General features: G+C 44.8%; 1 protein-coding gene across 4 annotated transcripts in view; it reads left to right on the top strand.

Moving 5' to 3' along the window:
• Positions 1 to 23,087, top strand: part of LOC115107637 (unconventional myosin-VI-like) — a 157,375-nt gene that overhangs the window by 100,385 nt on the left and 33,903 nt on the right. For all 4 annotated transcript variants that reach the window (XM_065008696.1, XM_029631094.2, XM_065008694.1 and 1 more), the window contains exons 20-30: positions 2,706 to 2,799; positions 8,160 to 8,290; positions 8,436 to 8,513; positions 10,593 to 10,722; positions 11,449 to 11,539; positions 11,870 to 12,020; positions 14,799 to 15,007; positions 16,592 to 16,670; positions 20,620 to 20,780; positions 20,925 to 20,966; positions 21,415 to 21,453. In XM_065008696.1, the coding sequence (XP_064864768.1) occupies positions 2,706 to 2,799; positions 8,160 to 8,290; positions 8,436 to 8,513; positions 10,593 to 10,722; positions 11,449 to 11,539; positions 11,870 to 12,020; positions 14,799 to 15,007; positions 16,592 to 16,670; positions 20,620 to 20,780; positions 20,925 to 20,966; positions 21,415 to 21,453 (1,205 nt within the window). The remainder of the gene's footprint in view (positions 1 to 2,705; positions 2,800 to 8,159; positions 8,291 to 8,435; positions 8,514 to 10,592; positions 10,723 to 11,448; positions 11,540 to 11,869; positions 12,021 to 14,798; positions 15,008 to 16,591; positions 16,671 to 20,619; positions 20,781 to 20,924; positions 20,967 to 21,414; positions 21,454 to 23,087) is intronic.

Raw genomic sequence — 23,087 nt, 5'->3', positions numbered from 1 at the left:
AAGAATAAACGTCTTGTTTTCGAGATGATAGTTTCCGGATTCGACCATATTAATGACCTATGGCTTGTATTTCTATGTGTTATTATGTTATAACTAAGTCTATGATTTGATAGAGCAGTCTGACTTAGTGATGGTAGGCAGCAGCAGGCTCATAAGCATTCATTCAAACAGCACTTTCGTGCATTTTGCCAGCAGCTCTGCTGTTTATGACTTCAAGCCTATCAACTCCCGAGATTAGGCTGGTGTAACCGATGTGAAATGGCTAGCTAGTTAGCGGGATGCGCGCTAATAGCGTTTCAAGCGTCACTCGCTCTGAGACTTGGAGTGGTTGTTCCTCTCCCGCGGCTTTTGTGGGAGCGATGGGTAACGCTGCGTCGAGGGTGGCTGCTGTCGTGTGTTCCTGGTTCGAGCCCAGGTAGGAGTGAGGAGAGGGACGGAAGCAAACTGTTACACTGGCAATACTAAAGTGCCTATAAGAACATCCAATAGTCAAAGGTTAATGAAATACAAATGGTACAGAGAGAGATAGTCCTATAATTCCTATAATAACTACAACCTAAAACTTCTGACCTGGAAATATTGAAGACTCGTGTTAAAAGGAACCACCAGCTTTCATATGTTCTCATGTTCTGAGCAAGGAACTTTAACGTTAGCTTTCTTACATGGCACATATTGCACTTTTACTTTCTTCTCCAACACTTTGTTTTTGCAATATTTAAACCAAATTGAACATGTTTCATTGTTTATTTGAGGCTAAATTGATTTTATTGATGTATTATATTATGTTAAAATAAGTGTTCATTCTGTATTGTTGTAATTGTCATTATTACAAAAAACATTTTTAAATCGGACGATTAATCGGTATTGCCTTTTTTGGTCCTCCAATAATCGGTATCGGTGTTGAAAAATCATAATCGGTCAACCTCTATTTGGCAGGTCATGTTTCGGAGGCTGCATGACTCGACCTTTGCCTCTCCCGGACCCGTTGGGAGTTGCAGCGATGAGACAAGATCATAATCACGAAATTGGGGAGGAAAAGGGGGAATATTTACACAAAATAATTTTTTATTTTATTTTTATTTAACTAGGCAAGTCAGTTGAGAACAAAATCTTATTTACAGTGACGGCCTACCAAAAGGCCTGCTGCAGGGACGGGGGCCTGGGATTTTAAAAAATATTTTAAAAATACAATATAAATATAGGACAAAACACACATCACAACAACCGAGACAACACTACATAAAGAGAGACATAAGACCACAACATAGCAAGGCAGCAACACATGACAACACAGCATGGTAGCAACACAACATGGTAGCAGCACAAAACATGGTACAAACATTATTGGGCACAGTCAACAGCACAAAGGTCAAGAAGGTAGAGACAACAATACATCACACAAAGCAGCCACAACTGTCAGTAAGAGTGTCCATAATTGCGTCTTTGAATGAAGAGATTGAGATTAAACTGTCCAGTTTGAGTGTTTGTTGTAGTTCGTTCCAGTCGCTAGCTGCAGCGAACTGAAAAGAGGAGCGACCCAGGGATGTGTGTGCTTTGGGGACCTTTAACAGAATATGACTGGCAGAACGGTTGTTTTATATGGAGGATGAGGGCTGCAGTAGATATCTCAAAAGGGGGATTGAGGCCTAAGAGGGTTTTATAAATAAGCATCAACCAGTGGGTCTTGCAATGGGTATACAGAGATAACCAGTTTACAGAGGAGTATAGAGTGCATCTAGCCGCTTGAGAAAACCCTTACCTGTCGATCTATAAATTATGTTTCCTTAATCTAGGTGGTTATCTGAATCAGGGTTAGTTTAGCAGCTGGGGTGAAAGAGGAGTGATTACGATGGAGTAAACCAAGTCTAGATTTAACTTTAGACTGCAACTTTGATATGTGCGGAGAGAAGGACAGTGCACCATCAAGCCATACTCCCAAGTACTTTAAACCCTCAGAGGTAGTAATAACACATGTGGGAGGAGGGGCATTCTTCTTACCTAACCACATGACCTTTGGTTTGGAGGTGTTCAGAACAAGGTTAATGGTAAAGAAAGCTTGTTGGACACTAAGAAAGCTTTGTTGTCGAGAATTTAACACAAATTCCGGGGAGGGGCCAGCTGAGTATAAGACTGTATCGTTTGCATATAAGTGGATGAGAATGCTTCCTACTGCCTGAGCTATGTTGCTGATGTAAATTGAGAAGAGCGTGGGCCTAGGATTGAGCCTTGGGGTACTCCCTTGGTGACCGGCAGTGGCTGAGACAGCAGATTTTCTGACTTTATACACTGCACTCTTTGAAAGAGGTAGTTAGCAAACCAGGCCAAAGACCCCTCAGATACACCAATAATCCTTAGCCGTCCCACAAGAATGGAATGGTCTACCGTATCAAAAGCTTTGGCCAAGTCAATAAAAATAGCAGCACAGTATTGCTTAGAATCAAGGGCAATGGTGATATCGTTGAGGACCTTTTAAGGTTGCAGTGACACATCCATAATTTTATCAATCTTCCAGTGAACATTTTTATTTTGTCAGTCCATAATGTTCAAGCCAATGTCCAACCAATTTAGATCTGGATCACCAAAGAGGTACTCTGTGGCCATCTTCAGTGTGGCTGCTGTCAGGGCTAACAACATGAAACTACATATAGAACACTTCAATTTAATAGGATATCTATGGCTAACAGCCTCTTCTCCCTCCCTCCCAGGGCTCCAGTTTCATCCGTTGTATCAAGCCCAATCTGAAGATGGTCAGCCACCAGTTTGAAGGGGCCCAGATCCTCTCTCAGTTGCAGTGCTCAGGTCAGTATATACAGTGCATTGTTACATTACATTGACCCTCGTCAATGTACACATAATGCACACAAAAAGCAAAAACAGATTTGCAAATGTATAAAAATAGATATATATATATCATGTTTACATAAGTATTCAGACCCTTTACTCAGTACTTTGTTGAAGCACTTTTGGCAGCAAATACAGCCTCAAGACATTCAGAGACTTGTCCCAAAGCCACTCCAGTGTTGTCTTTGCTGTGCGCTTGGTGTCGTTGTCCTGTTGGAAGGTAAACCTTCACCCCAGTCTGAGGTTCTGAGCGCTCTGGAGCAGGTTTTTAATCAAGGATCTTTCTGTACTTTGCTCCGTTCATCTTTCCCTCGATCCTGACTAGACTCCCAGTCCCTGCTGCTGAAAAACATCCCCACAACATGATGGTGCCACCACCTTGCTTCACCGTAGGGATGGTGCCAGGTTTTTTCCAGATATGACGCTTGGCATTCAGGCCAAAGAGTTCAATCTTGGCTTCATCAGACCAGAGAATCTTGTTTCTCATGGTCTGAGTCCTTTAGGTGCCTTTCGTCAAAGGCTATCGTGCCTTTTACTAAGTGGCTTCCGTCTGGCCACTCTACCATGACGGCCTGATTGGTGTAGTGCTGCAGAGATCGTTGTCCTTCTGGAAGGTTCTCCCATCTCCGCAGAGGAACTCTGGAACTCTGTCAGAGTGACCATCGCGTTCTTGGTCACCTCCCTGACCAAGGTCCTTCTCCCCCGATTTCTGAGTTTGACCGGGCGGCCAGCTCTAGGAAGAGTCTTGGTGGTTCCAAACTTCTTCCATTTAAGAATTATGGAGGCCACTGTGTTCTTGGGGACCTTCAATGCTGCAGAAATGTTTTAGTACCCTTCCCCAGATCTGTGCCTCAACACAATCCTGTCTCTGAGCTCTACGGACAATTCCTTCAACCTCATGGCTTGTTTTTTGCTCTGACATGCACTGTCAACTGTGGGACCTTATATAGACAGACGTGTGCCTTTCCAAATCATGTCCAATCAATTTAATTTACCACAGGTGGACTCCAATCATTTTGGGGTATTGTGTGTAGTTTGAGGAACATTTTAGAATAAGGCTGTAACGTAACAAATTGTGGAAAAAGTCACGGTCTGAATACTTTCCGAATGCACTGTAGGCCTAAAGAAAGGGGCTAATCAACTTTGCACCATATTCCCTATGGGCCGTAGTTAGTGCTGAGTGTTTCCGTTTTGATTATCAAGAAATAATTACAGTTTTCATTTTTGATTTTTTTAAATATTTTTTTTTACATTAAATGCACTATGCATTATGTGGGTTGAATGCTGTAACACAGAAAAAAACGTCCCATGATGGTGTTGACTGCCCATTGTACTTAACCATCATTTATTTACATTACTTTACTTTGATAAAATATTTTATTTGTGTATATTACATTTTTTTTTATTTCATTATAAGTCACCATCTCATCTGTATAGAGCTGCTGCCTATGCTGTCTGACAAAATCACTATTTTATTCGTTCCTCAAATGAAATAAGGCACACTTTTCTAACTGCTGAATACCAATTATTAATCACTTACATCATCTATTATCAGTTAGAGATCCCTCGCGAAGCAAATGCTCTCTACAGTGGCTTGCGTTAGTATTCAACCCCCCCTTGGCATTTTTACAATTTTGTTGCCTTCAACCTGGAATTACAACGGATTTTTTGGGGGGTTTGTATCATTTGATTTACATAACATGCCGACTACTTTGAAGATGCAAAATATTTTTTCTTGTGAAACAAACAAGAAATGAGACAAAAAAACGGAATACTTGAGCGTGCATAACTATTCGCCCTCCCAAAGTCAAAACTTTGTTGAGCCACCTTTTGTAGTAATTACAAGAACGTCTCTTGGGGTATGTCTCTATAAGCTTGGCACATCTAGCCACTGGGATTTGAGTGTTGCTTTAGCAGTATGCTTAGGGTCATTGTCGTACTGGAAGGTGAACCTCGGGCCCAGTCTGAAATCTCTGGAAGACAAATAGGTTTCCCTCAAGAATGTCCCTGTATTTAGCTCCATCCATCATTCCTTCAATTCTGACCAGTTTCTCAGTCCCTGCCGATGGAAAAACATCCCCACAGCATGATGCTGCTTCACTGTGGGAATGGGGTTCTCTGGGAAATGAGAGGTGTAGAGTTTGCGCCAGACATCGCGTTTTCCTTGATAGACAAAAAGCTAAAGAAGAGTTTTAGTCTCTTCTTCCATATGTTTGGGGAGTCTCCCACATGCCTTTTGTTGAACACCGAACGTGTTTGCTTATGTTTTCTTTAAGCAATGGCTTTTCTCTGGCCACTCTTCCGTAAAGCGCAGCTCTGTGGAGTGTACAGCTTAAAGTGGTCCTATGGACAGCTACTCCAATCTCCGCTGTGGAGCTTTGCAGCTCCTTCAGGGTAATCTGTGGTCTCTTTGTTGCCTCTGATTAATGCCCTCCTTGCCTGGTCCTTGAGTTTTGGTGGGTGGCCCTCTCTTGGCAGGTTTGTTGTGGTGCCATATTCTTTCCATTTTGAAGTTGATGCCAAGAGTCAATATTTGCAGTGTTGACCCTTCTTTTTCAAGACCTGCAATCTGCCCTGGCATGCTGTAAATTAACTTTTGTGCCATATCCTGACTGATGGCAGCCCATTCTTGCATAATCAATGCTTGGAGTTTGTCAAAATTTGTGGGGTTTTGTTTGTCCACCCGCCTCTTGAGGATTGACCACAATTTCTCAATGGGATTAAGGTCTGGGGAGTTTCCTGGCCATGGACCCAAAATATCAATGTTTTGTTCCGCGAGCCACTTAGTTATCACTTTTGCCTTATGGCAAGGTGCTCCATCATGCTGGAAAAGGCATTGTTCGTCACCAAACTGTTCCTGGATGGTTGGGAGAAGTTTCTCTTGGAGGATGTGTTGGTACCATTCTTTATTCATGGCTGTGTTCTTAGGCAAAATTGTGAGTGAGTCCACTCCCTTGGCTGAGAAGCAACCCCACACATGAATGGTCTCAGGATGCTTTACTGTTGGCATGACACAGGACTGATGGTAGCGCTCACCTTGTCTTCTCCGGACAAGCTTTTTTCCGGATGCCCAAAACAATCGGAAAGGGGATTCATCAGAGAAAATGACTTTACCCCAGTTCTCAGCAGTCCAATCCCTGTACCTTTTGCAGAATATCAGTTTGTCCCTGATGTTTTTCCTGGATAGAAGAGGGTTCTTTGCTGCCCTTCTTGACACCAGGCCATCCTCCAAAAGTCTTCGCCTCACTGTGCGTGCAGATGCACTCACACCTGCCTGCTGCCATTCCTGAGCAAGCTCTGTACTGGTGGTGCCCCAATCCCGCAGCTGAATCAACTTTAGGAGACGGTCCTGGCACTTGCTGGACTTTCTTGGGTGCCCTGAAGCCTTCACAACAATTGCACCGCTCTCCTTGAAGTTGTTGATGATCCGATAAATGGTTGTTTGCCTGTGAAGCCCTTTTTGTGCAAAGCAATGATGACGGCACATGTTTCCTTGCAGGTAACCATGCCTGACAGAGGAAGAACAATGATTCCAAGCACCACCCTCCTTTTGAAGCTTCCAGTCTGTTATTCGAACTCAATCAGCATGACAGAGTGATCTCCAGCCATGTCCTCGTCAACACTCACACCTGTGTTAACGAGAGAATCACTGATTTGATGTTAGCTGGTCCTTTTGTGGCCGCGCTGAAATGCAGTGGAAATGTTTTGGGGGGGATTCAGTTCATTTGCATGGCAAAGAGGGACTTTGCAATTAATTGCAATTCATCTGATCACTCTTCATAACATTCTGGAGTATATGCAAATTGCCATCATACAAACTGAGGCAGCAGACTTTGAAAATGTAAATTTGTGTCACTCTCAAAACGTTTGGCCACGACTGTATGTCCATTACATGAAGTCCAAATAAAAATCTATTTAAATTACAGGTTGTAATGCAACAAAATTGGAAAAACTCCAAGGGGGAGGAATACTTTTACAAGGCACTGTGTCCCTCTCCATCACACGTTATTTTGTCTCTTCTCTCAGTGTCTGCCCCACACTAACCTAATGTAGCAAGCCAAAAGAAACACACAGACCGGACAAGTAGGAGCGCAATAGACTACGGTCATTTTAGTTCATGACCATGTTTTCTGGACTAAACTATGTAGAATATTGTCCTGTTGGAAACTGCAACTCCCTACTACATCGCACTGTTTGGGCTTGATCTGATTTACCTCAAGAGAAACTGCGCAATGTGTGCATTGAGTTAACAAAATGCAATTCAAATAATTGAACCGACATTGGTCAATTAGTTGTTTAAAAAACAAAAATGTTGGTTAATGCTCAGCTCTGGTCAAAGGTAGTGCACTATAAAGGGGATAGGGTGTAACTTGGGATACACTGTTGCTCTACACTGGTGGTGGATGAGGTGAAGTTTCACCACCTTACTATGCAAAGCTCTTTGAGCGTGTGGAAAATGCTAATCCAGTAAATGATGAATATGTTTATAAATGTATTACACACAGGGACACAGGGAGAAATGACTGTGGAGATGTGGGGTTTTATTCTGCCCACCAATGCTGCAGTTATTACAAAACGATCTTGTCGCTGCAGAACAAAAACGATCAAATGCAAAATGACCAGAGTGATTTACATACATTTACTGAGAACTCACAGCACTTTTCTCTCCACAAATTGGCACACAATTACAGTCGGAGGAGAGATACTGTATAGCATCTGAGTATCTGCTTGCTGTTCTTCTTGACTGTTTTCTGAACATTTCTCTTTCTCAGACCTTCAAACTAAAGGCTGCGACGCTAATTCAATTTCCCATTCTCCTGTTCAATTTGCATATTACATTTGACTCGCTTTTCTTCTGTATCATTGGAGATGCCTGCATTGTCATCTACACTCATGTGGCTCAGAGACATGGAGAGACTGTGTTGCTCCATCTCTCTAAGCTTAAGATCAAATGATGCATCAACTATATTGGGTGGGTGGTGGACGAGTCAGCAGAAGTTAGTTTGATGTATTTGGAAGAAACAGGGGAAGTAGTCGTGCATAGACAGTCATTGAGAAATGTGTCTTAAAGTTAACCACTGACTGTGCAGAAAATGCGTTATTGAGTTGTCTCATAGGACTGGGATGACCCGGTCTGTCTCCATGTGAGAGAAAGTCAGTTGACAAAAGGCCCCTTAACGGCAGGTAGACTAACGCTTCCGGAGGAAGACCTGATTGGTCAAAATGTGTTGCAGCATTCGACCTGCTTTAATATAGTAGGATGATCTGCTCCTACCTGTATATATTTTTGTGACTAGTTCACTAAAGTGTCTCTGTAGGAATGGTGTCCGTGCTGGACCTGATGCAGGGAGGCTTCCCCTCCAGAGCGCCATTCCATGAGCTCTACAACATGTACAAGCAGTACATGCCTGCCAAGCTGACTCGCCTGGACCCAAGACTCTTCTGCAAGGTCAGTGCCCCATGGACCACACACACACACACTGGCCCTGCTCTGGGCTCATCTTCTTATCACTGTACCATCCAATACACCACAAAGCCAGTTTGTCATGTTCATATGACATGTATTTACAATGAAATGTTTGTTTGTGCTGCAGGCTTTATTCAAAGCGCTGGGACTCAACGAGAATGATTACAAGTTTGGGCTGACCAGAGTGTTCTTCAGACCTGGGAAGGTGATAACTTCATGAAATATATCTCTGTTATGCTCTGTTGCTCTGCACTGGCTCTCAGCATTACAATGTTCCCCTGACTGTATGGACTTCAAAGGAATCCGCATTTGGCTGCGAGCGAGGGGAGCTCTGCAGGGGAAAGGGATTTAGATAATAAACCATGTCGAGCTAACACATGGGGTATTCATTTATGTAACAGATAAGTTATTCAATTTGTTAAATGTGCGGTTTGGAGCCCTATTGTAAAAATGTCTGTTGTGGCTTAATTGGACTCAGTCAGAGGTGATCGCTGTGTGGGGCAGGTGTAACTTTGATTTTGTAGCCGAGTAGTTTTGTGCTTATGAATAAATGAATATACTACCCTCTGTTGACCACGACAAGACAGGTACTTTGCTGCTGTTATTGTAATCTCCGTTTTCACCTTCCCTGAGGGAACATCAGCATAATGATGTCTATTTTAGTGTCTATGGCTGCTCTATGTTCTCTCTCTCTCTTCATCCTTCTCTCTCATTCCTCCACTCTTCTCTCACCTCTCTCTATCCTTCTCTCTCATTCCTCCACTCTTCTCTCACCTCTCTCTCATCTCTCTCCTCATTCTCCTCTCTCTCATCGCTCTCCTCATTCTCCTCTCTCACCTCTCTCATCTCTCCCTCATTCTCCTCTCTCTCATCTCTCTCCTCATTCTCCTCTCTCACCTCTCTCTCTCATCTCTCCCTCATTCTCCTCTCTCTCATCGCTCTCCTCATTCTCCTCTCTCACCTCTCTCATCTCTCCCTCATTCTCCTCTCTCTCATCTCTCTCCTCATTCTCCTCTCTCACCTCTCTCCCGATTCTCATCTCTCTCCTCATTCTCCTCTCTCACCTCTCTCTCTCATCTCTCCCTCATTCTCCTCTCTCTCATCTCTCTCCTCATTCTCCTCTCCCTCATTCTCCTCTCTCTCATCTCTCTCCTCATTCTCCTCTCTCACCTCTCTCATCTCTCCCTCATTCACCTCTCTCATCTCTCCCTCATTCACCTCTCTCATATCTCTCCCTCATTCACCTCTCCCTCATATCTCTCCCTCATTCACCTCTCCCTCATCTCTCCCTCATTCACCTCTCTCATCTCTCCCTCATTCACCTCTCTCTCATCTCTCCCTCATTCTCCTCTCTCTCATCTCTCTCCCCATTCTCCTCTCTCATCTCTCTCCCCATTCTCCTCTCTCACCTCTCTCTCCTCATTCTCCTCTCTCACCTCTCTCTCAACTCTCTCCTCTCTCACCTCTCTCTCTCATCTCTCTCCCCATTCTCCTCTCTCACCTCTCTCATCTCTCCCTCATTCACCTCTCTCATCTCTCCCTCATTCACCTCTCTCATCTCTCCCTCATCTCTCCCTCATTCACCTCTCTCTCATCTCTCCCTCATTCACCTCTCTCTCATCTCTCCCTCATTCACGTCTCTCTCATCTCTCCCTCATTCACCTCTCTCTCATCTCTCCCTCATTCACCTCTCTCTCATCTCTCCCAATTCTCCTCTCTCACCTCTCTCCTCATTCTCCTCTCTCACCTCTCTCTCATCTCTCTCCCCATTCTCCTCTCTCTCCCCATTCTCCTCTCTCTCTCTCATCTCTCTCTCCTCTCTCTCATCTCTCTCTCTCCTCTCTCTCTCTCATCTCTCTCCCCATTCTTCTCTCTCTCATCTCTCTCCCCATTCTTCTCTCTCTCATCTCTCTCCCCATTCTTCTCTCTCTCATCTCTCTCCCCATTCTTCTCTCTCTCTCATCTCTCTCCCCATTCTTCTCTCTCTCTCATCTCTCTCCCCATTCTCCTCTCTCTCATCTCTCTCCCCATTCTCCTCTCTCTCTCATCTCTCTCCCCATTCTCCTCTCATCTCTCTCCCCATTCTCCTCTCTCTCTCTCCTCTCCCCATTCTCCTCTCTCCATTCCTGTATCTCATCTCTCATCTCTCTATCCTTCTCTCTCTCATTCCTCCATTCATCCATTCTACTCTCTTCATCCTTCTCTTTGGTCCATCTCCTCATTATTTTATCTCATTTCTCCATCAATCTCTCATCCCTTCTTTCTCCATCCATCCTCCCCTCAGTTTAAGGAGTTTGATCAGATCATGAAGTCGGACCCAGACCACCTGGCGGAGCTGGTGAAGAAGGTCAACCAGTGGCTCATCTGCAGCCGCTGGAAGAAGGTCCAGTGGTGTTCCCTCTCTGTCATCAAATGTGAGTAACATCCTGCTACCTTCCACATCATTATACACCAGGGCCCGTATTCACAAAGCGTCTGAGTAGGATTGCTGATCTAGTGTCAGTTTTCCCATTTAGGTCATAATTAATCAATTATATAGACGTTGGGACCTGATCCTAGATCAGCACTCCTACCATGAGATTATTTTTGAACACGAGCCCTGTCATGTTCTAGAAGACAAATAGTTTAAAGTGATGGCACTAATTGCTCCGATCCAATTCTGATCATAAAACGCTAACTAACTGGCTCTGGCCATCTGTTTTGTGTGGAGATATCCTCTGATATATTCAGACTGCCTCATTAAACTCTGAAAACAGTCATTGTGGACCTCTTCATCCTGGACCAAGATATAGCTTTTTCCTCCATTACTCTAGTGTGCTGCGTGCCCTGTTGGCAGACAGTTCACCTCAGCCTGTTACCCTCCAGATATGATCTATTACCTGCCCAGTATACACCTCCAATCTTAGAGGGCTGTGTCCCTAATGGTATCCTATTCCCGACATAGTGCACTCCTTTCACTATGCACTTTGAAGTAGTGCACTGTATAGGAAATATGGTGCCATTTGGGTCACAGTCACTCACTGAGGCAACATTTCCATACCGTCTGCTCTCTCTGTGTGAATTACCACCACAGCTGTGGAGTTACTGTGAGTGTCTGGGCTGTCAGTCTCATTGTCTCTCGGTCTCTCTCTCTCCCACAGTGAGGAATAAGATACTCTACCGTGCCAGTGCCTGCATCAAGATGCAGAAGACGGTGCGCATGTGGCTGTGCAGGAGGAAGCACAAGCCGCGGTAGGTGTCCTCTTATCCCTCCTCTCCCTCCCTCCCTTCCTTCTCGTTATACAGCACTTTCACAGCTCAGCGGTGCCAGGCTGCTTAGCACATCATGGCTGCATCACCACGGAGACAGTCTCATTGGTACCGGCTGGTAAACCGCATGACTCTGTCTTATTACCTCTGTAAAGCTCCAGGAGATCTGTAGTGATAAACAACAGAGCCTTGTGGGCAGTGGGAGGGGGGTACCATGTGTCTCTGTAATGTTTCAAGTTTAAACCCAAGTGACTAAGTGTGTGTGTGTGTGTGTGTGTATACTTGTGTGCGTGTGCGTGCGTTGGGGTACAGGATCGATGGGCTGGTGAAGGTGCGTAACCTGAAGAACAGGATGGATAAGTTCAACGAGGTGATCGCCGGCCTGAAGGAGGGGAAGCAGGAGATGAGCATGCAGATTCAGGGGCTGGAAGATGCCATCAACACAACCATGCTCAAAATCAAGGTGTGAGAATACTGCCAGCCTTCCGTTCTGCAACCTCTCTTAGTTCTATGCTCCTAAGTCAAACTTCTATACAATCCCTCCCTTTTTTTACTCTTGCCTGACTTCTATGAGTACGCTTAATATCAATATGCCAGCATGTGTATAGAATCAAAGTGTATGACATGGGCGGTGACATGTCGTGTTCTCTTCTCCCCTCCATATTTAATAATTCATTAGTTCTCCAAATTCAACATTGTTTTCTGAATGTCAATACGCCAGTGTGTGTGTAGAATCCGATCAATGTCAGACACGAGATGTGTCCCTTGTGGCGCCCTATTATAGTGCACTTCTTTTGATGAGCCCTGGCTAAAAGTAGTGCATTATATAGGGAATAGGGTGTTGTTTGAGACACATCTTATGTCTTTGACATTGAGAGGATTCTACACGCACACTGACGTATTGACATTCAGAAAACAATGTTGAATTTATCCCAGGGTGAAATATTTAGTGATGGTTGATGGAGGGAATCTTTATCTAATAGGAGGCTTCAGCCAGCCAGATGGTGTGTAATTACGGCTGGTTTAGTCAAACTATGGATTTTGGGGAACCTCTGGGGTACTAAGCCTTTTAAATGAGGGTTGCTTTGACTCCCTTGAGTTAGTTTTCAAATTTTCTCTCAAGATTCAGGGTTTGTCATTTATTTACCGAACCTGATGATGTTTTGGCTGTGGTACTATATATCTGGATCTGGCCCTCTCTCTCTACCTGATGGCATCGTGGCTTATTTAGAAGCTAGGAGATATTTTTAATAGTTGTGGATGGCGGCTGAATTTAATAGGATTATGTTCTGCATTTTGAGATGATATGCATCTTGTCTCGGAGCGCCGTGTATATTACCTTTTGCATTTTTATGGCCCTGCTTATGGTAGTAGCCTATTAATTATCTATAAAAAAAGCCAGGTAAACATTTCATTATTTTGCATCCAACTTATTTTTGCTAGCCTTTAAAGGTGACACTATTGTAGGGAGTAGAGGGCCTTTAGAGAGAGGAGAGTTGCGGGCCTTTAGAGAGCGGAGAGTAGCGGGCCTTTAGAGAGCGGAGAGTAGCGGGCCTTTAGAGAGCGGAGAGTAGCGGGCCTTTAGAGTGCGGAGAGTAGCGGGCCTTTAGAGTGCGGAGAGTAGCTGGCCTTTAGAGAGCGGAGAGTAGCGGGCCTTTAGAGTGCGGAGAGTAGCGGGCCTTTAGAGTGCGGAGAGTAGCTGGCCTTTAGAGAGCGGAGAGTAGCTGGCCTTTAGAGAGCGGAGAGTAGCGGGCCTTTAGAGAGCGGAGAATAGCGGGCCTTTAGAGTGCGGAGAGTAGCGGGCCTTTAGAGTGCGGAGAGTAGCGGGCCTTTAGAGTGCGGAGAGTAGCGGGCCTTCAGAGAGCGGAGAGTAGCGGGCCTTTAGAGAGCGGAGAGTAGCGGGCCTTTAGAGAGCGGAAAGTAGCGGGCCTTTAGAGAGAGTAGAGTAGCGGGCCTTTAGAGAGCGGAGAGTAGCGGGCCTTTAGAGAGCGGAGAGTAGCGGTCCTTTAGAGAGCGGAGAGTAGCGGTCCTTTAGAGAGCGGAGAGTAGCGGTCCTTTAGAGAGCGGAGAGTAGCGGGCCTTTAGAGAGCGGAGAGTAGCGGGCCTTTAGAGAGCGGAGAGTAGCGGGCCTTTAGAGAGCGGAGAGTAGCGGGCCTTTAGAGAGCGGAGAGTAGCGGGCCTTTAGAGAGCGGAGAGTAGCGGGCCTTTAGAGAGCGGAGAGTGGCGGGCCTTTAGAGAGCGGAGAGTGGCGGGCCTTTAGAGAGCGGAGAGTAGCGGGCCTTTAAGTTGGAACTAAGTGGGAGTTCAGAGTCAATGTGCTACATAAGAAATACTTGTCATATGCCATTTAGCAGACACTTTTATCCAAAGCGTCTTACAACAGTGAGTGCATACATTTTCTTATGGGTGTCCCCAGTGGAAATCGAACCAGTGACCATAGCGTTGCAAAGCCTTTCACTACCGACTAAGCCACACAAGCTACCGTTAAGTGCTTGCTAAGTGTGAGTTCAGAGTCTGATATGGTAGACAAAGTGTAATTGAACGTCTGTTTGGGTTCTGAAAACAGATCGTGCACCTTGTCCTGGGGAGATGTTAGAACACATCAGACTCAGAATAAGGCATTCTGATAAAAGGTTCATTTGACCCCAGATGCATATGAATATTCATCAGCAGAAGAGTGTGTTGCTGTAACACATTTGCACATAACACATTTGCCTCTAATTCGATCCTATGCCACTGTCTGTGTGGAAGCTCTGTAGATGCCAGCAGTCACCAATGTAGGGTTCTGATTGGGATGAATGTGTGAGTGCTCAGGTTAGGAGACGGCAGCAAACAGAAATAGGAACTTCCTGGACCATCAAGACCAATATGGTGAGGCGGCGTGTGTCTTTATGTTCCAGGAAGGCATTTGTTTGTATTTCTGTTTGCTGCAAGTAGACACTTGCTGAATCCCAAACCAGTCCCTTCCCCTGGCACGGGTGCTGGCTCCAGAGTGAGGTGCTAGCCCAACGAATGTTTGCAGTTTGTGCAATTTCATACAAAAGAATGAAGAGGTTTGCCTAATTATATACAACATGCATTTGTTTGTGTTTGATTTAGGGGCTTGACACATATAACGAATTAAATGCAAAACAAAAGTGAAATAAATGAAGTGTTCGTCTTTGCTTAGTCTTTATTGAATGAATGAAGCCAGACTTGGCTGCAGACTTCTTTAAGGGATTCTACCCTCCTCTCCCCTCAGACCACAGCAATGACCCGCATTGACATGGACCATGAGTACCAGGCCCTGGTCACCAGGTCAGAGGAGCTGCTGACGGCCATGCAGAACAAGAAGAAGGAGGAGGAGGAGAAGGAGCGACTGAAGAAGATCCAGGAGGAGATGGCGAGAGAGAAGAAGAGGAGGGAGGAGGAGGAGCAGCGCCGCATGCAGGACAAAGAGGACAGGCGTCTGTGAGTTGGGGAGATGAAGAGAGAGAGCCGAGGTGCTCCGACACATTAGTCATGCCTCGTGTCCTGACCCTCTTTATTGGTGTATGTAAAACCTGTAAGACCAACCGATGGTCCATCACAAGGCACTAGCTCCTAATTTAATCATTTACACTCGTGGGAATTGACCTATATGGATAGGGCTAAATCTTATTTTCTTTACTAAATAAAAATGAAAAGCATATGCATAGCCATGGTAGCAATGGAAAGGGAACAGTTTAGAGATAATGGGGAACTGATTAGACCAAAGGTTAAAGCACAACGTTTCAGCTGACACAAGACTGAATCCAAACAGTGCAGTTTACATTGACTGTGCTTTTCTCCACATTTGTTGAAATCTGGAAATACTCTGGATGCATTCAGTAACATGTTAAGACTGTTCCTGGAAATTGCGGGGCAGTTTCAACATAAGACGAAAAATAATTACAACGGTTTAAGTGAGAGGACTAACTGGTGTGGCCACACACCTACCAAAGTGTACACAGTTCCTAAGCTATTTCAATGCACTCCTATGACTCAGTCTTCAACAGGTACTTATTGAGCTCTCCTAGCTGTGCCGTTGAGGAACTAGAGCAAGCACACTTGTAGTTGTTTAGTTTGGAGCCCAACCCTGCATCCCCGCCATCACACAATTACTGTTGTGTATGCATTCCAAAAACAGTCCATTATAAAATTGCAATCTGGGTCAGGTGGGCATAATTTGAAAGCTTGTTCTTTTGCCAATATGACTAGCTAAATTATAAAGTGTTAGGCTTTCACTGGGCAATTCAGAGAAACAGATCATCATTTTGGTGCACATAGAAAGGACTCATGAGTGGATTCAGGTCCGGCAACTTTTCTTCACAATAAATGAACAAGCTCATTCTGTTCAGAACAACCCAGGATATGACGACATGTCATCTTGTAACTGTGCATCATAAATGTTGACACTGTATATGACATGGCTTTTATGATTTAGAAATGTGAAGTGCACATTTGGACTCACAGGTGTCTGGCTTGTATGACATCAAATCAGTATTTATTATAATCCTCAACGTCACATCTTTCAAATTACATCAAGTCATCTTCATTTACAGATTTTCCCTCACTCAGACAACAAGAAAATTGCCCAATTAAGGGGAGTGATGGGGGCAACTTGTTGTCGTGAGCTGTGCTCAAGTTCAGAACGGCTGTCAGTCAAAACCCATATAACACTGTGAGGCGCAGCGAGACCTCTAGCATGTCACTGTAGGGATGATTTATTTGGGCCAATGAATTGATGCGACTGTTTACTGCAGATCTGTAGCAGCATCCTAACTGGATGGATAGTTATTTATTGGGGCCGTTGATAAAACTGGTTTTCCCTCAAGTCTGTAGTAGGATGGATAAAGTATTGATTGGCCTTGAGATGGAGAAGCGGCTGTACAGAGGAGCGGCTGTACAGTAGAAGCTCTTTCCATTACTTATGGTACAGTATTGATTAGGAAGTCCAAACTTTATACAGTATTGGTTAGGATCTTTATATCGCAGTGACACCAGACATTAATAGCCTTTCTTACTCTTCCTCAGGAAAGCGGAGATGGAGCAGAAGCGGAAACACGAAGAAGAGGAGCGGAAGCAGAGAGAGAAAGAGGAAAGGAAGCTTCAGGTTAGTGACAGTTTTCTTCTTCCACTGTCGGTTTCTCCTGGTCACTGTCTGCCGCAGGGCGGAAGGAGTTAACAATCTGGCTTTAGTACAATGCTCCACTTCCCCTGCTCCACTTCCCCTGCTCTACTTCCCCTGCTCCACTTCCCCTGCTCCACTTCCCCTGCTCTACTTCCCCTGCTCCACTTCCCCTGCTCCACTTCCCCTGCTCCACTTCCCCTGCTCTACTTCCCCTGCTCCACTTCCCCTGCTCTACTTCCCCTGCTCCACTTCCCCTGCTCTACTTCCCCTGCTCTACTTCCCCTGCTCCACTTCTCCTGCTCTACTTCCCCTGCTCCACTTCCCCTGCTCTACTTCCCCTGCTCTACTTCCCCTGCTCTACTTCCCCTGCTCCACTTCCCCTGCTCTACTTCCCCTGCTCCACTTCTCAATGTTCTCTGGCAGGAGAGCTCAGTCAAACATCTGTGTTGTTCTTTCCCCACCACCGGCCTCTCCATCTCTTTCTCTCTCTCGCCATCTCTCTCTGCCATCTCTTTATCTCTCTGTCTGTCTCTGTCTCGCTCCATCTCTCTCACACTCACTGACCGACCGACCATACTCCCAGTCACTCCAGTTCTGTGGAGATAAGACATCTGAGGGTAATATACTGTTTGTCTGGCTCCCCATGTTGTCCAATTGGAGAGGGAAAGCTCCGATAACCCCCAGAGATCTGACTCCAGGTCAGCTACAGGCGTTTAATGCTGAAAGCTGCTCCCTAAGATCAAAGTGTCTTGCCTTGTGCCCACCCTGAGCCCGGGGAAGGCTTGGTGCTTTTCAAACAGCCTTTTTACTCTTTAGATTCACCATCATATTGGGTTTCTGTGCACGCGTTGGTGTAAATATTCATGACATGCACTGCAGATGTTTGAGTTTTGGGAGGAAAAAACGACATCAAACTTCCTCTAACTTCAGAGTGATGTTTTTTCTTCAACGTTCATATTAGTTTTTCTTATCCACAAATGCCTTCAAGGGAACTTTTCTTCCAAAATGAGTTTCGTAGGTTGTTCTCTGAACTCAATTTGTTTTAAAGTGAGATCTTCTTTTCAACACTGCCCCTGTTCCCTGACTCTGAGGTGTTAGTAGACTGCTTGTTCCCTGACTCTGAGGTGTTAGTAGACTGCTTGTTCCCTGACTCTGAGGTGTTAGTAGACTGCTTGTTCCTTAACTCTGAGGTGTTAGTAGACTGCTTGTTCCCTGACTCTGAGGTGTTAGTAGACTGCTTGTTCCCTAAATCTGAGGTGATAGTAGACTGCTTGTTCCCTGACTCTGAGGTGTTAGTAGACTGCTTGTTCCCTGACTCTGAGGTGTTAGTAGGCTGCTTGTTCCTTAACTCTGAGGTGTTAGTAGACTGCTTGTTCCCTGACTCTGAGGTGTTAGTAGGCTGCTTGTTCCCTGACTCTGAGGTGTTAGTAGACTGCTTGTTCCTTAACTCTGAGGTGTTAGTAGACTGCTTGTTCCCTGACTCTGAGGTGTTAGTAGACTGCTTGTTCCCTAAATCTGAGGTGATAGTAGACTGCTTGTTCCCTGACTCTGAGGTGTTAGTAGACAGCTTTCTCAATTGAGCCCCTGGATGGTGGCCAGCTCCAGCAGACTACGGCGAACGCTCGCTGAGTGACCCACAGGCAGAAGGAAGGCTCATTAGTACATGTGTAAGGTGTCTAATCAGGCCCTGTCTCTCCTTCTCCACATCTGTATGAGAGGCACGCACACACACACACACACACACAGAGAGACTGCAGTACGTAGATGACCTGGTGCTGCTGTCTCCCACTAAGGAGCGATTACAGCAGCAACACTGGTTCTAACCGATCTGTGCTCTGACAGTTAACCTAAACAAAATAAATGCATTGGGGCAAAAAAGTATTTAGTCAGCCACCAATTGTGCAAGTTCTCCCACTTAAAAAGATGAGAGAGGCCTGTAATTTTCACCATAGGTACACTTCAACTATGACAGACAAAATGAGAAAAATCCAGAAAATCACATTGTAGAATTTTTAATTAATTTATTTGAAAATTATGGTGGAAAATAAGTATTTGGTGAATAACAAAAGTTTATCTCAATACTTTGTTACATACCCTTTGTTGGCAATGACAGAGGTCAAACGTTTTCTGTAAGCCTTCACAAGGTTTTCACACACTGTTGCTGGTATTTTGGCCCATTCCTCCATGCAGATCTCCTCTAGAGCAGTGATGTTTTGGGGCTGTTGCTGGGCAACACGGACTTTCAACTCCCTCCAAAGATTTTCTATGGGGTTGAGATCTGGAGACTGGCTAGGCCTCTCCAGGACCTTGAAATGCTTCTTACGAAGCCACTCCTTTGTTGCTCGGGCGGTGTGTTTGGGATCGTTGTCATGCTGAAAGACCCAGCCACTTTTCATCTTCAATGCCCTTGCTGATGGAAGGAGGTTTTCACTCAAAATCTCACGATGCATGGCCCCATTCATTTTTTCCTTTACACGGATCAGTCGTCCTGGTCCCTTTGCAGAAAAACAGCCCCAAAGCATGATGTTTCCACCCCCATGCTTCACAGTAGGTATGGTGTTCTTTGGGTGCAACTCAGCATTCTTTGTCCTCCAAACACGATGAGTTGAGTTTTTACCAAAAAGTTATATTTTGGTTTCATCTGACCATATGACATTCTCCCAATCTCCCAAACAGAAAGTACACATTGGCAGAATACCTGACCACTGTGACTGACACAAAATTAAGGAAAACTTTGACTATGTGCAGACTCAGTGAGCATAGCCTTGCTATTGAGAAAGGCCGCCGTAGGCAGACCTGGCTCTCAGGAGAAGACAGACTATGTGCACGCTGCCCACAAAATTAGGTGGAAACTGAGCTGCACTTCCTAACCTCCTGCCCAATGTATGACTATATTATTACTATATTATATTAAAGACTATGTTTCCCTCAGATTGCACAGACCCACAATGAATTCGAAAAACAAATCGAATTTTGATGAACTGGGTGAAATACCACAGTGTGGGTGGCACTGGGTGAAATACCACAGTGTGGGTGGCACTGGGTGAAATACCACAGTGTGCTATCACAGCAGCAGGATTTGTGACCTGTTGCCACAAGAAAAGGGCAACCAGTGAAGATCAAACACCATTGTAAATACAACCCATATTTGTTTATTTATTTTCCCTTTTGTACTTTAACTATTTGCATATCATTATAACACTGTATATAGACCTAATATGTCATTTGAAATGTCTTTATTCTTTGGGAACTTGTATGGGTGTAATATTTACTGTTCACTTTGTTTATCCATTTCACTTGCTTTGGCAATGTAAACCATGCCAATAAAGACCCTTGAATTTAAATTGCGAGACCGACAAAGACCGACAGAGAGAGAATGTTGGGCTTAGAGAGAGAGCGGGAAACACAGAGAGACACACAGGTGCTTATATTTCTCCTATTCTTGTCCTTTGTGTTACTGCGGGTGACCCAAACAGAGTGCGAGTGTTAGGAAGCTGTCAAAGGGACTGAAGAAGATGCCAAACGGAGTATCACCCAATTTTCTGAACCTGGAGACACACCGAACCTGCAGGGATGGGCTGCTATTTTGAGAGCACTGGAAAATTTTAGGCCTATGTTATATCTCAATGCTTTTGATCTGACAGCTTTTCCCTGTTTCTGATACCCTTCATGAGTCTGGCTGGGAAGAGAATGACTTATGAATGACTTATGAATGACTTATGAGTGGACATGGTGCAGGCAGGACAATCCAATCATATTACTGGGTCCGTCCAAACCCCCAGCTGCCCGGCATCCCTTATTACAGGGAGTAAAGAACCACTCACTTGGTGGTATTGGGATTGTCTGTGATGTACGGATTTGTGTGTGTGTGCATGCATGTGTGTGCGTGTGTGTGTGTGCGCATATATTCAAACATGCCGTCTCTCTGCAGGCAGAGATGGATGTTCAGCTGGAGGCTGAGCGGGAGGAGGCGGCCGCGCGTCAGAACATCCTGGAGCAGGAGAGGCGCGACAGGGAGCTGGCCATGAGGATCGCCCAGAGCGAGGCTGAACTCATCCCAGAGGACACCCAGAATGACGCAGGCCTGCGCAGGTAATAGCTCACTAACATACCTCCATACACTGTCTCTACCCCTCTGATGTAAAGCAGAGATGGGGCTTGATGTAGATTTTGGAGAGACGGAAATATATCTTTAATCCCGCGTAACCAATCTCTTCTCTTCTTCTCTTCTCCCAGTAACGGCACCTCAGGTGGTCCATCCTCCCCAGAGAGAGCTACGTAAGACACCAAGATTCAACCCTTTAAGCTCCCCAGTCCAACCTAAACCTGACCACTGAACCATAACTGCACTGCATACTGTAGCAGTCTTTTAAGTCAACCAACCAACCTTAACTCTATCAAGCAAGCACAGCCATTGATCGATGGATGATTGGATAATTCTGATATTTAAACGATCTCATAATTCAACTTCCGAATCAGAATCACTATTATTTACATGTACAAGGAATTTGACCTCAGAATTAGATTCTCAGACATGACTGAATCACTTTGAATGTCAATCATTTTCCTTTATTTTCTAATTATTGTCAGAGAGGAATGATCTATCCTTTAACAAATCAAAGTAAGAGAGGAAAGGGAATGACCTTTTCTTCCAGTTCCTGATTGGCTCCTGTATTGTGTACAGTGTCAGAGCTCCTTTGTAATCCTCACCATTCTCTTGTTGCAGTGGAGCTGGTGGATCTCAAAAGCTCAAGAGCATGTCCATGTAGGTTACTTTTAAACACCTCCTTCACTATGTTTAAACACACCTTCAGCACTCTGGCACTTTATTTTATTCAGTAGTGGTACACATAGAATATCACACTTTATATCATTTTTGATGCATGCTTTTATTTGTATTTTCTTTTAAATATTGAGGCTGAAAAGAATGCATTATGGAAAAGCAACGGCTAAGCTGACTGCGCTGGCCATTATCTTGATATTAATAATCAATTCTGCTGTACGCAGTAGCACCAAAACTAGCATCTGGTAACTAGACCTCAGCTCTCCACAGCCCCTAAACCGAACCAACTCACTAACATGTGTTTAATGGATGTGTCACATTGTGAATCAGATACATTCTGCTGTGCACTCACTCACCTGTATGACACTCTGGAGTGGTGTTTTGAAGGGTCCTAATAGATGTGTCACATTGTGAATCAGATACATTCTGCTGTGCACTCACTCACCTGTATGACACTCTCTGGAGTGGTGTTTTGAAGGGTTCTAATGGATGTGTCACATTGTGAATCAGATACATTCTGCTGTGCACTCACTCACCTGTATGACACTCTCTGGAGTGGTGTTTTGAAGGGTCCTAATGGATGTGTCACATTGTGAATCAGATACATTCTGCTTAGCACTCACCTGTATGACACTCTCTGAAGTGGTGTTTTGAAGGGTCCTAATGGATGTGTCACATTGTGAATCAGATACATTCTGCTGTGCACTCACTCACCTGTATGACACTCTCTGGAGTGGTGTTTTGAAGGGTCCTAATGGATGTGTCACATTGTGAATCAGATACATTCTGCTTAGCACTCACCTGTATGACACTCTCTGAAGTGGTGTTTTGAAGGGTCCTAATGGATGTGTCACATTGTGAATCAGATACATTCTGCTGTGCACTCACCTGTATGACACTCTCTGAAGTGGTGTTTTGAAGGGTCCTAATGGATGTGTCACATTGTGAATCAGATACATTCTGCTGTGCACTCACCTGTATGACACTCTCTGGAGTGGTGTTTTGAAGGGTCCTAATGGATGTGTCACATTGTGAATCAGATACATTCTGCTGTGCACTCACTCACCTGTATGACACTCTCTGAAGTGGTGTTTTGAAGGGTCCTAATGGATGTGTCACATTGTGAATCAGATACATTCTGCTGTGCACTCACCTGTATGACACTCTCTGGAGTGGTGTTTTGAAGGGTCCTAATGGATGTGTCACATTGTGAATCAGATACATTCTGCTGTGCACTCACTCACCTGTATGACACTCTCTGGAGTGGTGTTTTGAAGGGTCCTAATGGATGTGTCACATTGTGAATCAGATACATTCTGCTGTGCACTCACCTGTATGACACTCTCTGGAGTGGTGTTTTGAAGGGTCCTAATGGATGTGTCACATTGTGAATCAGATACATTCTGCTGTGCACTCACCTGTATGACACTCTGAAGTGGTGTTTTGAAGGGTCCTAATGGATGTGTCACATTGTGAATCAGATACATTCTGCTGTGCACTCACCTGTATGACACTCTCTGGAGTGGTGTTTTGAAGGGTCCTAATGGATGTGTCACATTGTGAATCAGATACATTCTGCTGTGCACTCACTCACCTGTATGACACTCTCTGGAGTG

The sequence above is a fragment of the Oncorhynchus nerka genome, linkage group LG24 (genome assembly GCF_034236695.1).
Source record: "Oncorhynchus nerka isolate Pitt River linkage group LG24, Oner_Uvic_2.0, whole genome shotgun sequence".
In the NCBI taxonomy this organism is placed as follows: domain Eukaryota; kingdom Metazoa; phylum Chordata; class Actinopteri; order Salmoniformes; family Salmonidae; genus Oncorhynchus; species Oncorhynchus nerka.
This window is presented reverse-complemented; position numbering and strand designations above follow the sequence as displayed.